General features: G+C 37.6%; 1 protein-coding gene across 22 annotated transcripts in view; it reads right to left on the bottom strand.

Annotated features, from left to right (window-relative positions):
* LOC119777572 (clathrin coat assembly protein AP180-like) overlaps window positions 1-12,996 on the bottom strand; it is a 43,786-nt gene extending 30,790 nt beyond the window's left edge. For 7 of the 22 annotated variants that reach the window (XM_038276494.1, XM_038276492.1, XM_038276493.1 and 4 more), the window contains exons 1-2: window positions 12,493-12,994; window positions 12,092-12,375 (exon numbers count right to left, since the gene is read on the bottom strand). In XM_038276494.1, coding sequence (XP_038132422.1) covers window positions 12,092-12,221 — 130 coding nt within the window. In that variant the 5' untranslated portion in view covers window positions 12,222-12,375; window positions 12,493-12,994. Of the gene's footprint in view, window positions 1-12,091; window positions 12,376-12,492 lie in introns of all 22 variants that reach the window. The other 15 variants (XM_038276486.1, XM_038276488.1, XM_038276487.1 and 12 more) reach the window with 6 other exon arrangements.
* Between the last annotated feature and the right edge of the window lie 599 nt (window positions 12,997-13,595).

Below are 13,595 nucleotides of genomic sequence, written 5' to 3' on the forward strand. Positions count from 1 at the left end.
GTCAGCGCTTAAGCCTAGATCCTCAGTGTTACTCTATGACTTTTGAATCCAGCTTGGATTCTAACCCTTGTCTCTGTCTTCCAGGAAACCTGTGCCTCCTCTGTGAAAGCTCAGGAAGAGCTAACCTGCCGAGCCGACCCTCAGAGCCAAACCTGAAGAATCACACAGAACTTTCAAGCAGCTCTGGACTAGAGCTGGGAAACCCTAAACCAAGGTCTGTTCATATTAGACGTGAGACGCTGAAGCAGCAAACGGACTCTGCTGATGAACTCTTCTCCAGATCCAACAGAGACCCTCCCAAAGCTAACCTCAAGAACCCTCAAGGTACAATCAGTAAACTTCAGGAAATCAAACCTCTGTTGGCAACGCTAACTGAACTGTCTCTCACGCAGACTCCGGTGAACCAGTATCCAGGCCCCGAACCTGAACCAGTATATTCTGTGTGCTTATGCATCAATAAACTTGTTAAACTTTCATCCCTGTGTCCGTCAGTGGTGTTCTGCATTCTTGGGTCGCTTTTAGTGAACCCATCATGACAAAAATAAAGTTGTATTTGTGTAGTCTTACCTCCAAAAACTAACCTCAATGGCAGCTTAACCTAATATACTGCAGAAGAAGGAGTGCCCATACTACTTAAATAAAACTTTCTTCATGTGTAGACTATTAAAGAACATTAAGGGGGCGAAAAAAATTCTTCCTGCCAAAAGTAGGTGATGTACACTTTCAAGCGCTCCCTAAAAGTCCTTTTATATGCTTGTGATGGATGCTCTTTGATAGTTGTTAAAATTCAATTATGTTTTTTTTTTTGTTTATAAATATGCCAAAGTACTATGTTTCAATTATTGTTTTCATTTAGTTTAATTGTATGAAGATTTTCTGCTGAAATGCATTAGTTTGTGCCAGCCTGTGTATGTGTTTGTTTCTCCACTATTGTTATCTCTGGTCCAAATACGCACGTCTTTTTCTATTATTTGGCATAACCACAGAAATGTTTGCATGGAAATTTCTACTGACTTTCAAAAAAAAAAAAAAATTAGGCTGTGTTTGAGTTTCAGAGTTAAAAACCACTTTGCATGTGGTAAAGATGTACATTTTCATATATTTATAACAAATACATTTGCACAGTCTTGTCATTAGAATATCATATGCATGCTGATAAAGACAAACACACTAAAAAAGGTTTCATACACTGCCTGCTGAAATGCATTGGTAAATCGCTTTGAACCTACGTTTATTTTCTGCTCTGCACATGCAAACAGGTTTATAGTGTTTTAAGAAATTAATCCTTTTGAAGATAAGGCTCTTTGTGTTTAATTATTGGGTCAATTGTTGGGTATGGAATGAAAACAAGGACTGAACTTCTTACACAGAACAAAGAGGAATTAACTCAAAATCCAAGAATGCACAGGGAGACACATATGAACATTTTGATCAGGCTGGGCGAGTAAAAGACTGTATATCTGAAGAAAACTTGAATCCAGAAATTACCCAAGAAGGGATACTTTTCATAGAGTTTTGAAGGTTAGACTGTGTCTACATATGTATTTTCTTTACTTTAAAGCTGAGTAATTATTTCAGATGTGACAATTTTACAGACATCATGCCTCACCAGCTGTCAGCTGGAGAGAAGGCCTGATTCCTGGCAGTTTTCTAACTCCATCATAATAAAGCCAGGTGATATGGCATTAGTAGAAAAAAAGTATTCATAGTCAAGATAAGCTTATTGTTGCACAAATGTTGCTTTAATAAAACTAGTGTCAAACAGATAAATGTTTTATTACTCCATAAATACACCAAATTGTCATTGTTTTAATAAATACAACATATAAAGAAGAATAGTTTTAAAAAGATAATATCTTTAATGAAAAGTGTGACATAAATCATATCCCTGATTCTTTTTAAACTATGGTGGTAAAATAAATTTTAAAATGAGTCATAAAATATAATGCTGAAAGATATAATTTGATTTTATATATATATATATATATATATATATATATATATATATATATATATATATATATTATTTGATTACAACAAAAATACAAATGAAGTAATTAAAGAAAAATGTTTAAAAGATTCATTAAAAAATCGTCACCAGTTTGGTGAACGCATCAAACTGATGAGGGGAAATGTATTCTTATAATAGATAAACTCCCTAACAACCATTAATAACATTTTTCACTTAAAGCTACAGTGTGTAATTTTCAGCGACATCTAACGTCCAGACTGCAGACCGCAGCAACATGAACGTCTCCCCCCCACCGCTTCTCCCCCCCAACAGTACGGCGAGCGTTACAGGATAAAATGTCTTCCACGACGTCTGCATCACCTACCTTCTCAAGTGATGAGGTTTGTTTACATAGATAATTTACAGATAGTATTTCATTAGTCTGTGTAGGGTATAGATTCAGTACCGTCTCAGTTCATCTCTCTCAACTTGCCGTAGTTACTTTCGAGCGTAATGGGCGATCTCGCAATCGCTAGTTTGTTGGCTCTGCGCTGCCGTAGCACAAAGATGTCTGCCTCCATGGCTGCGAGACCCGCTCCTATGTAATTATAAATAACCTATTCTAAGGCAACGCAAATATTAAGGTTAAGCGGCTGAGCTCGTAGATGATGATAAATAACATAGTTATGTATAATATATTACATTTCTGACTGTATATCCCTGAAATTATTACACACTGTAGCTTTAATATCTTTACTTTTGATAAAACCATAAAGATATTTTTTTTATATCATTCACCCATTTGGTTAACTTGTCCTTCAGCAATGGAAAGGTCTCTGAAGGAGACTGAAGGAAGTAATGGATTTTGTTTATCTTCAAATCTGGAATAGCTAATTTGACGAGTAATTACAGACCAGTTAGTAATTTATCTCGGTTTTTCTAAAAGTCCTGAGGAAATTGGTAACACATTGATTAAGAAACACTGTGCAGTCAAATACAGTATCTGGTTACATGGTTTAAAGTTTTCTTCTCAGCCTCATTAATTATTCTTATATATTTTTTGAGCTGGTCAAGTCCTCACCTGATGGAGCTGGTTGTTACTGGTGGTGAAAAATCTTTCCTTCTTATGGTAAAAACTGGGGTACCACAGGGCTTAGGTCTTGGTCTCACACTTTTCAGCAAGTACATATACAACAAACTATATCTCTTGGTTGATTTTTTTTAGTTGTATGTTTATACAGTACATCTATATAAATATAGATATTTAAATAATCTGAATTGAACTAAGAAAATTTGTGTTGAAGGACCATTATTAATTCAGTTTAACTCAAATTTATCTATATCACACCAATTCACAACACTTCATCTCGAGGCCCATTACATAGACATTTAAATCAGATCATACTGTGCAGTCAGATTGGTTTATAGCTTTATATATAATGAAACCAGCTGATTGCATTGAGCCATTGACTCCACAGCAATCCCTCAAACCGAGCATCCACATAGTGACAATTGAGGGGAAAACTCCCTTTTAACAGGATGCAACCTCCAGCAGAACCAAGCTGGAGGCCAACTGGGGGTTATATCTATGAGTCAGCACTATAAGAAAGTACTCAGAAAGCCCCAAATTGTTTTGGCAACTCATTATCTTCTGTGTGATTTAAACTGGTCAGTAACCACTATCCTGTGTGAATTTGCATTATTTCCACTTATTTCAGTCATACTATGCATGTGCCAGGGATCCTTTTAGGAACAACTACATTTTCCTGTTTACACAACAGTATCTGTCACATTTTCTATCCATCACTCTCTGGCACCTGTTCCCAAATTGCTCCGTTGTGGTTTGAAACAGCAGTACAACACAACCAATCTTTTCCAGTTTTCCAAGAAAGACTGTCCTAAACAGGGCTCAAATGTTGTCCCTTTGAAGACAATATGGGATCTCCTGTGCTTCATTTCTGATGATGGGCTTAACTTAGCCTGAGTAGCAGAGTACAGTAGCAGATATCTGGAATTAACCTATAAAGCTCTGTGATATTCAGGACTTTTGGTTTAAGCACAGGTTGTGTCAGTCAGGTAGCTTTATGCTGAGTCAAGTTAAGTCTGAGTATATACAGTAAGAAGCCCTGAACAATAGAAGATGCATAACAAGGTCCACCATGGAAGCAGGAAAAAAATAAGTAGCCTCGAATGTGCATTTCCTGCCAGTGGAATCTAGAATATTGATGACTGCATATGGAAATTATCAATACAGATAGTATAAGGGATACCTTTAACACCCCATGTATTTAAAGCTACAGTGTGTAACTTTTAGCGACATCTAGCGGGCAGACTGCAGACTGCAGCAACATGAACATCTCCCCCCCACCGCTTCTCCCCCCCAACAGTACGGCGAGCGTTATGGGACAAAATGTCTTCCACGATGTCCGCATCACCTACCTTCTCAAGTGATGAGGTTTGTTTACATAGATAATTTTACAGATAGTATTTCATTAGTCTGTGTAGGGTATAGATTTCATGTAGACTTAAGATAATAAATATACCCGTTATTTTTTCTACATCGTTGTGACGTTTTGGCGATCTCGCAATCGCTAGTTTTTTGGCTCTGTGCTGCCGTAGCGCAAAGATGTCTGCCTCCATGGCTGCGAGACCCGCTCCTATGTAATTATAAATAACCAATTCTAAGCAACGCAAATATTAAGGTTAAGAGGCTGAGCTCGTAGATGATGATAAATAACATAGTTATGTATAATACATCACATTTCTGACTGTATATCCCTGTAATTATTACACACTGTAGCTTTAATATGAAAATTAAATTTCAGTGATTGTGTGCATTAAATATGCATCTAGATATACAAATGCATACATAAACTGGAACAAACAAGGTCAAAGCACACACTGCAAGCTGTTGTTGTTTTCTGTGTGCTGAGTTGGGGGGTGGGCTCCAGAATGCCCAGTGCAGGAAAACCAGGATCACTGATTAGTAATAATCTGTTTACATGCTTAAATCATAGAAGCCCCCTCCCCCTTCATCCCCTCTAACCTACTGCCAAGCATCAGCCTAAAAAAACTTCACTACAACTCTCTTTTTTACTTTGCTCTTCCGATTATTGCTTTTTGTCATTCAATGAACACCTTGAAGTATTATATACTGCATGCACCTTTTGCTCCTTTTGTTACCTTCTTTGAGTCAATCCTATCAAAGTCAATCACATCTGATCTTATCTTATTTATGCTTTTTTACCTTCAAATGCAGGTTGTTCAAGTATCTTAAGCTCTATAGAAAAACTCTACCTCGTTCCATTAGTGGTGATATCTGCCAATTTCTACAGATTTTTTCTCTTCATGAGTATGCCTGATGATACTTTTTTCATTTCCACTCTACCCAAAATCTCCCTAGCAGCAGATGTTCTCCCTTCCAGGACCCACAATCTCTGAAGATGAATATAGCGTCTTTAGCATTGGAAGCTCCAGAACCTGACAATGTGTCCCCCTCTTGTCTAGGAACCTACGCTGACCAAGTAAACCTCATCTTCACTCGCATGTTCAAATAGTGTCTGGAGATGTGGGAGATTCCCTTGTGCTTTAAACTCTCTATCATCCTTGTTCTAAAAAAGTGCACATCACATGTTTAAATGACTACAGGTATGTCGAGCCAACATTTGTGGTCATCAAATCCTTTGAGTGTTAAAGCTGTTGCACCTAAAGATTGCAGGCCTCTGCTAGACCATTAGTAGTTTGCTTACTGGGAAAAAATATGATGCAATGAACCTTTATCACTATATTTCATCCTATAACACATTGACCACCCAAGAATAAACACCAAAAACATGTTTGTGGACCTCAGCTCAGCCTTTAACAACCTCATCTACCCAGACATCTTGCACAAGAAGCCCTTACTGATGGTCTCTACCTGGCAATGTATCACCAGCTTCCTGACTTATAGCAGGTGAGGTAGTGGAGTATCTTACAAGTACCAGCATCCTCCCAGGGGTAAGCACCAACTTAACAGACCAATTATCAGAGTCATTGTTTTTTTGCTTTTTTTTACCCTTAGAATGTAGTCACCTTGCTGCAATGGTGTATAACTGCCCCTACAGTTGCAGGTTACTTAGTACCATGTCACAATTCGGCAATCTGATCATTTATTTTAAAGGAAGATACCAACAAACCCCTCTAAATCTAAAATAGAAACAGGAGCTGTTTAATATTGAAAAGCTGCAGGAAGGAAAAAGAGATGGGTAGAACAGAAACAAATTGTCCAGGATGCAGCCGGTGCAGAAAATGTATTTATAGAGTAAGGTACACTACAATGCATAAATCAGTGCATTGCTTTTCCTATCAAAACAATGACAATTCTTACTGGACTGAAAAAGAAAACATTTTAGAATAGAGTCTGTAATCAATGTTAAGAAGATGTTGAAATAAATATACATTCTTTTCTCCTGGATTTTTTCCTACACCAGTATATAGCTACTTTTAAAAGCTTGGGAAAAATATGAGAACACTTTAGTGTTTTGGCCTTTTGGCGGAGTGGTGGCCTAGTGGTTAGGGCATAGAGCTTGGAATCCTGAGTATCTGTGTTTGAACCTTACTCCCACAGAGTGCCACTCTGGGTCTTTGAGCAAGACCCTTAACCCACGATTGCTCCCCAGGTGCCCCACGATGGAAGCCCACTGCTCCCCAAGGTGATGGGTTAAATGCAGAGGTAAATTTCTCCAATGTGACATCAATAAAGTTTAATTATTATGTTTTTTATGTTATTTTTTAATGTGAAATTTCTGGTTTTAAAACTGCAAATTCTAAATATCCATCATGGTTGTTGTTATTTTTTATTGATTGCTGAGAAGGACATTGTCGGCCTAAAGCAGGGTTCCATTTGAATCAATATAGTAATTGAATAAAAGGTCTCTTCAAACCAAGTTCCTATAGGCTGAATTTCAACCCAGCCCATCCCTGTTTTAAGGGTGAAATTTGGCAAGAGCCGGACAAATATAAGCAAGAGAGATGAAGGATAGGATTAAGACACACACAAATTAAAAGATAAAAAAATTGAGAGAGATGTAAAAAGACAAAAGAAAAATGCAGTACACACACATACACATACAAGGTTATACATTCATTGAACTTATTGAAGTTCAATAATTTTTTTTGCTTTTTTTACTACATTTAAAATTGTTTCCATGCATCATAAAATAATAAAACTTAAATATTCCCCTGTCTAACTCGGCCTAGTTTCTAATCACTGCTCATCTGATCCCCCCGCCTCTGCCTCTATTTAAGGTGCTTGCATCCAGTTATCAGGGCAAAATTATTCTCTTAGACTTAGACAAACTTTATTGTCATTTTATACACACAGAGTGTATACAAAACGAAATTTCTTTTAGTACAACTCTCAAGACAGCTCAAGACACCACTGGCACAAGGGAGTACCAGTGGTTAGAGGGTTTTTAGTGTACCTTAGTGTTTCTGATTACCTGATCCTGACCTGTTCTGCGTCTCAACCGCTAAGCCTAACTGTTTCCATCCAAACGGTTTGTCTGAACTGTCTTTGGACTCCTGGACCTCTGAACCCGCCTCTCTCTGTTCTGATCTGTTTGCCTGACCTCTGACCTGCTCTGTTTGCTTGACCTGGCTTTGGACTCCTGCTTGTTCTTAGTCCTCCGGGGTTACAGCATCTTGTTGACATCCTACCTCGTTTTCAAGACACGGGCTGAACTGTCAAACCAGGTTAGTGACTCACGGGTTCATCTCATCCTCCATTAGATTTACGTGGTCACAAACCTCAGTTTCCTTTTACAGAGTTTCCTGTGATAGATGCCCTAGCTGCTGCTACTCAGATCATGCATGTTTTAAATAAAAATTTTGAATGATCTCACTGTCTGTCTTGCCTCGAATACTGGGTCCTCTCTTGTGAATCTTGACAGAATAATCTGGCCATAACATGGACCCATCAGGAGTAAGACACTGGTATTCTGAGGTCGCACTTTGTATTTCTCGGCTCGAGTCAGGCATACAAACGATTTTAGATTTTCTGCGTTTTCAGCCTACTTCTGTCTCTCCCTGAATTTTTTTTAAGGTTATCCTGACCTGTGTCTGGTTTTTCTGATATTTGGATTATTTTGTTTTGGTTTTTTTAAGGCTTTTAGAGCTCAGGAGGCCGATGGAATCTGCCCTTAGGGAAGAGGTTCTGTCATGATGTTGATGCTGATGACTGGCTTAATTATTCATTCCATTCAGCTGTCTAACTCTGCTTGGTTTCTAATTATTGCTCATCTGATCCACCTGCTTCTGCTTCTTTTTAAGGCGCTTGCATCCAGTTATCAGAGCAAGATTATTCTCGTTCTTTCATGCCAGTGGGGAGAGGGATTTTAGCTTACATTAGTGTTTTTGATTTCCTGATCCTGTCTGATCGTAGTGGTGAGAGGGTTTTTAGCATACTTTATATCGTTTTTATCTCTTTTACCTTTAAAAGTCTGAATTTCCCCCAGTCTAGCATTCTTTTATTGCACATTTATTCATCCCCATCCATCATTCCTCCCCATTATTATATTTATGTCCCTTTCCCTACCATAGTTTCTAGATCTTTTAAATAATGCCCATGCCCAGACATGGTCCACATTGATGAAATATTATGTAACATTACGATGTGACTAATACAGCTAAAGGCTGGCATTTCTATAAACACCAGGAGTTCAGCTGTGCACATAGTCAGATTATGTGATCTTCAGCTCTTCTACAGCATGTAGATGAATCTACTTTTGTATCTGCTAACAGGTGTGAAACATGTTACCTGATGGGCAATATCACCCACACTAATCCATGCTTGCTATTGTGGTGTCATCACCTGAAGCGAACACACACTGGCACAAAACCAGTGCGTGTGTGTATACATGTGTAATGAGGATTGGCAGTGCTAAATAAAGGTTCTTACTGTAATCCACAGCCCACAGAAGGGTTCTAAGAATGAACTGTGAGGCCTCATGCTGGGAAAATGTGTGTCTGTGTCTGAGACTGACTGTGATAATTGTGCGGTATGTTGTACAACAAATATCTCCCGTTGTAACCAGAAAATTTCAGAAAATAAATAACAGCTAATGTTGATGCTGTTAGAGAATCTCAAATTACCTGAGTAATGTTTTTACAGAGCAAAACAGAGAAGAAGTCAAACTGCAATTGGTTTTGATGATTTCACCTCATATGGCTTCATCCAACACTTCTAAACGCTGGAAACTTCACCATTATTTTGTAAGGTTTAAAGAATACAAATACAATTTATAGTGCAGTCGCTATCAAATGGCAGTTGTAGACTTTAAGTGTTTATGTTTCACATGTATAATAAATGAACATTTGAATATGGATCATATAAAAGGAATTTTTGTTGAGTCATGGGGATGGTAAATTCCCCTACACCCTGTCTAGAGTTACACAGCTCTGGGGCATCTCAGTTCAGGATTAGGTTAGGTTCTTTTAAAAAGCTATTAGCATTCAATATCTTACCCATAGTTAATAACTCATACCAATTTATAAAAAATGTAGTTAGTTGGAACCAGAAACTGAAGGTAATGGTTTCCATCCCCCATGTAGTACCCTTATGTTACAAGCTCTGTTGTTTGACATTTCTTCCAGTTTGTCTTTTAAACATCCCAATTTAATAAATTTTTTTCATCAAGCCACATGATTAAAACACAATAAACAAAAGAAAAAGATCTGACTGTTTTCTTCCACAAAACCTAGACTTTGCAGGTACCAACAAAATCCCACTGTACAGTTCCAAAACACCATATTCACTCCAAACCATGCTGCTATTATCTCTTTATCATATTATCACAGCAATTGCTTCCTGTATTAAAAATTGGAAAAGCCAATGTTATCTCAATTAATGATTTTTCTGTATGCATTGGATCAATGCACAATACCATCTTTGAGAGAGTTTTGCTTCTGTTATCATTTCACAGTTGCACTCCATGAAACTCTCATTTTGTTGCCATGGCATCACAGAACAATGCTACAGCATCATCACTCAAAGGGTCAATAAGCATACATCAGAAAGCAATAACACCAAATCAGCTACATTTATGCTAAAATTTAATGGAATATTGCTTATAATAGTCTGCTCTAGCAATTTGAATCTCTGTGATCTATTTCAAAGAATTTTCCTGCTGTATTTCAATTTTCTTTTTTACATGGTGCCATTTTTCTGTTTTGAAATGAGTGTTGACCCAGTCCAAAACTGCATAAAGTGTACAGCAGCCTAAATTCAAGTGTCCTGCTAAGTTGCACTAAAATAGATTTGGAATAAACCCAGTGTTTAAATTCAATAAAGAAAGTTTATGAAGATTAGTTTAAATAAAACTTTATATACAAAAGTAAGAAATACAAAACAGATGTGTAATTAAGACAGGCCATGATAGCATAAAATGTTTGCACTGATAAGCAGAAACAGACTTTAAAAAATAACTAAGTAACAGAACAATGGAAGAGGAAACAATGGTCTTCGGTGCCTTTTAGCTTTAGCTTCATCACCTTTGGTTCCATAAATAATGCAAAGCAGTCATTGGCTTCATTATTGAATTATTCAGAGAGAGAGCGGATCACAGCATAGGGCCCCAGAATGAGACGAAAGATCAGGAGCTGTCCAGTATTGACAAGGTACAGACAGAAACATAGAGAGACATAAAGATAAGCAGCAGATCATCATCATCTGCGCTCAGTACCTCACCACTACTTTGGCTTGACTGATGGTAACAAATGATGAATTGTTTTAAAGGCGGTCTCTGATGTCAACTCTAGATGTCTCAATAAAACTGTGATTTTTTTTTATCTATGTGTGTGCATTGATCAAACTAACTGAGAAAGTAACGTCGTAATTATTTTAAACAGTATCTTACCAGTTTATTGGTATCAAGATGCACCACGTTATTCAAAACTACGCGAATATGAGTTTTCTCAAGTTTGTATAGCTTTAAATCTTAGAGCGTTATCCTTCTCTGTGAATTACTGCATATTGACAGTCAGCTGACGGAATGAACTTCCCATGCAAATACGCATTTGGCTGTTTGCATATAGGTACAGACAGCTAATATGTTGAAACAAATGGACCACAAAGGTCACAGTTTTTTGAACCACAGTTGGTATGCTATGATGAATGTACCTGTTCAGTAGCTGCAGGCTGTCTCCGAGCAGATAGCATTACCGATAAACTACCTTATGTCATCATGTTGTACATGTGTTGCAAAATCTGTTTGAAACTTTTAAACTTTTTTTTTTTTATATCTATATAAAAAGAAAAACATGCAACATTTAAACGTAATTACAAAAAATTCCAGCTTTTTATTTTCAAGTCCTAGGACAAAAGATGAAAAAATGCCAATTGGTTAATTCTGGTGCACTTACAGCCAAACTTATTACTATACAGGGTTGCTGTCAAATGAATCAATAAACTACACTTAACTGCATTGAGAATCCGTGCAACATCCTAGTTCTGTTTTCAGATGTTAAAGTAGCACAGAATACGAGCCCACAAATACTTGTTCCCGGTTCAAATCATATTTATTAGGTAATACTGAGAGTATTTAACTGTTAAGAAGTTTCTTATAAATGTACTTACATTATTAAACGTTTTGGCTTGAGGTGGATTTTAGTCCTTTTTCACAACTGATTTGTTTGAATTCAGAACCACCCCTTATGGAAACACCTGGATTACATTATAATAATTGTAATGATCAGTATTCTTATATTGGTTTATCAGCATTATAAATAATTGTTTTTGTTTTAAAGCAATCCAATTATGCAAATATTATTTTGTTTTAAGCATTTATAATTGTACCACAAAAGAGTGAATTTCATTGGAAGTTCATCTTAAAATATAAGTCCCCCACCACCACAGTGGACTTGGATGTCCATAATTTTCACTTGAGGCTGGCACAAAGTGTCACCAAAGGGTTGATCACCATGGATGCACCATTTCTTTAAATGGTACCACACCCAATTAAGATGAAAGACTCATCAAATAAATGTTCATAATGGTGGTGGTAGCATGTGGTATGTGACTGTATGAGCTGCATAATGCATGTCAGCTGAAATTACTTTTAAGGTGGAAGACGAGGAATGGGGGGAATAGAGGACGGCACTTACATTCCAGGTGCTTTTTCTTGGGCGCCATCACTTCGTGAGTGGTGGCTTTGCAGACAGCTCGGGCCATATCTGATCCCGTTAGCTGGTACTGCGCAGCGGCAATGCGATCCGTGAGCGTCTGTCCCGACATTTTCCCTCTCCGCTCGATCAACCACCACAGAAACTAATTTCTCCCCAGGGGGACGACGTGAAGCTAAAATATGAACAATATAACCCAGCGATTTTGGTTTTAATCCTTTCTGTTCACCGAGGTGGAATCCAGCGCCTTCCAGGCCTTTGACCTTCTGTGTGGGAGGAAAAAAATGCAAATAAAACGATCTCAAACGGCAGATTTGATGTATCTTTGCGAATAAAATGACTAAGGCGAGTCGATCAAATGAGCGCTATGACATTAGACTCACGTAAAGCTGTGTATCCCCCACGACTCGTCTCCCTTTTGAGGTTCAAACGCTCAGTTCAGCACCTTGGACAGCTAAAGCCACTCGGTTATGTAACATTCAGCGGACTCTGGCAGCTCGTCTCTCAGCCTGCAGCAGTTATTAAAAAAACAGGGCTGCAGAAAGATCAGCGAAGCCTCTTGGATCGCGCAAAAACAAATATGAGTTTGTAAAGCTGCAAATCGCCAAATCAGCACTCCATAGGTCGCATTTCCTCCCGCATCGGTGCATCAGGATACAACGGGTCTCATATCAAGAGAAAAAGGCCGTGGTGTCTGTTGATCTGCACAGAACCCTCCACCCCCGGTGCTCCACACGTATAGAAAATATGCGCACAGCTCTCGATGCGCAAGATGCTCTGAACAGGAAAAGGGCGAAAAGGAATTCCCTTTCCTCCTCCCCTTTCTCGTCTGTTTAATCGGCCAATCTAGCCTCACTCAGCGGGTCCTTCAGTTGGTTTTACTGTCCACGTCGTATCCCACGTATCTTAAAGGGGTTGGCACATATTTTGGAGTATCTTTTCTTATACTGAAACCTATATTTTGAATCGAATATGGTCTCAGCTCTATGAAGTGGTCCCATTTATAAGGTCATCTACATCTACATTTGATTTTTGAATTATTTACCTGCTCTTAAGCAAGATTGACTTCTAGAGGCTAAATGTAATGTGGGCACAGGTATATCATATACAGAATATATACATTATTTTAAATATATATGCCATAAGTTGTATGTATAATGTATGCACTATGTATGATGTCATATATAATGTAATATGCTGTATGTATACTGTAATGCATACTAGCCTAAATTTAAAGAGTATATAATACAGAAATAATCTCTCAGAACATGGGATAAAACTTCATTAACATAAACTATTAAAAAGTCCAACCAATTATTTAATGGTTTATTAAATATAAATTCTAATAACATTTTTGTAAGTTTACTTTTTTTTTTCTGTAATGGCCTGATTTTTTTGATTGTTAAAGATAGGCTCCATGCAACCTGATGCTCTATCTCCCTGAAAAGAGATCACTCGGGACAAACTCTTAAAAAAAAATTTCTAT

Source organism: Cyprinodon tularosa, unplaced genomic scaffold, assembly GCF_016077235.1.
Source record: "Cyprinodon tularosa strain WSP-4 unplaced genomic scaffold, ASM1607723v1 ctg125, whole genome shotgun sequence".
Classification (NCBI taxonomy): domain Eukaryota; kingdom Metazoa; phylum Chordata; class Actinopteri; order Cyprinodontiformes; family Cyprinodontidae; genus Cyprinodon; species Cyprinodon tularosa.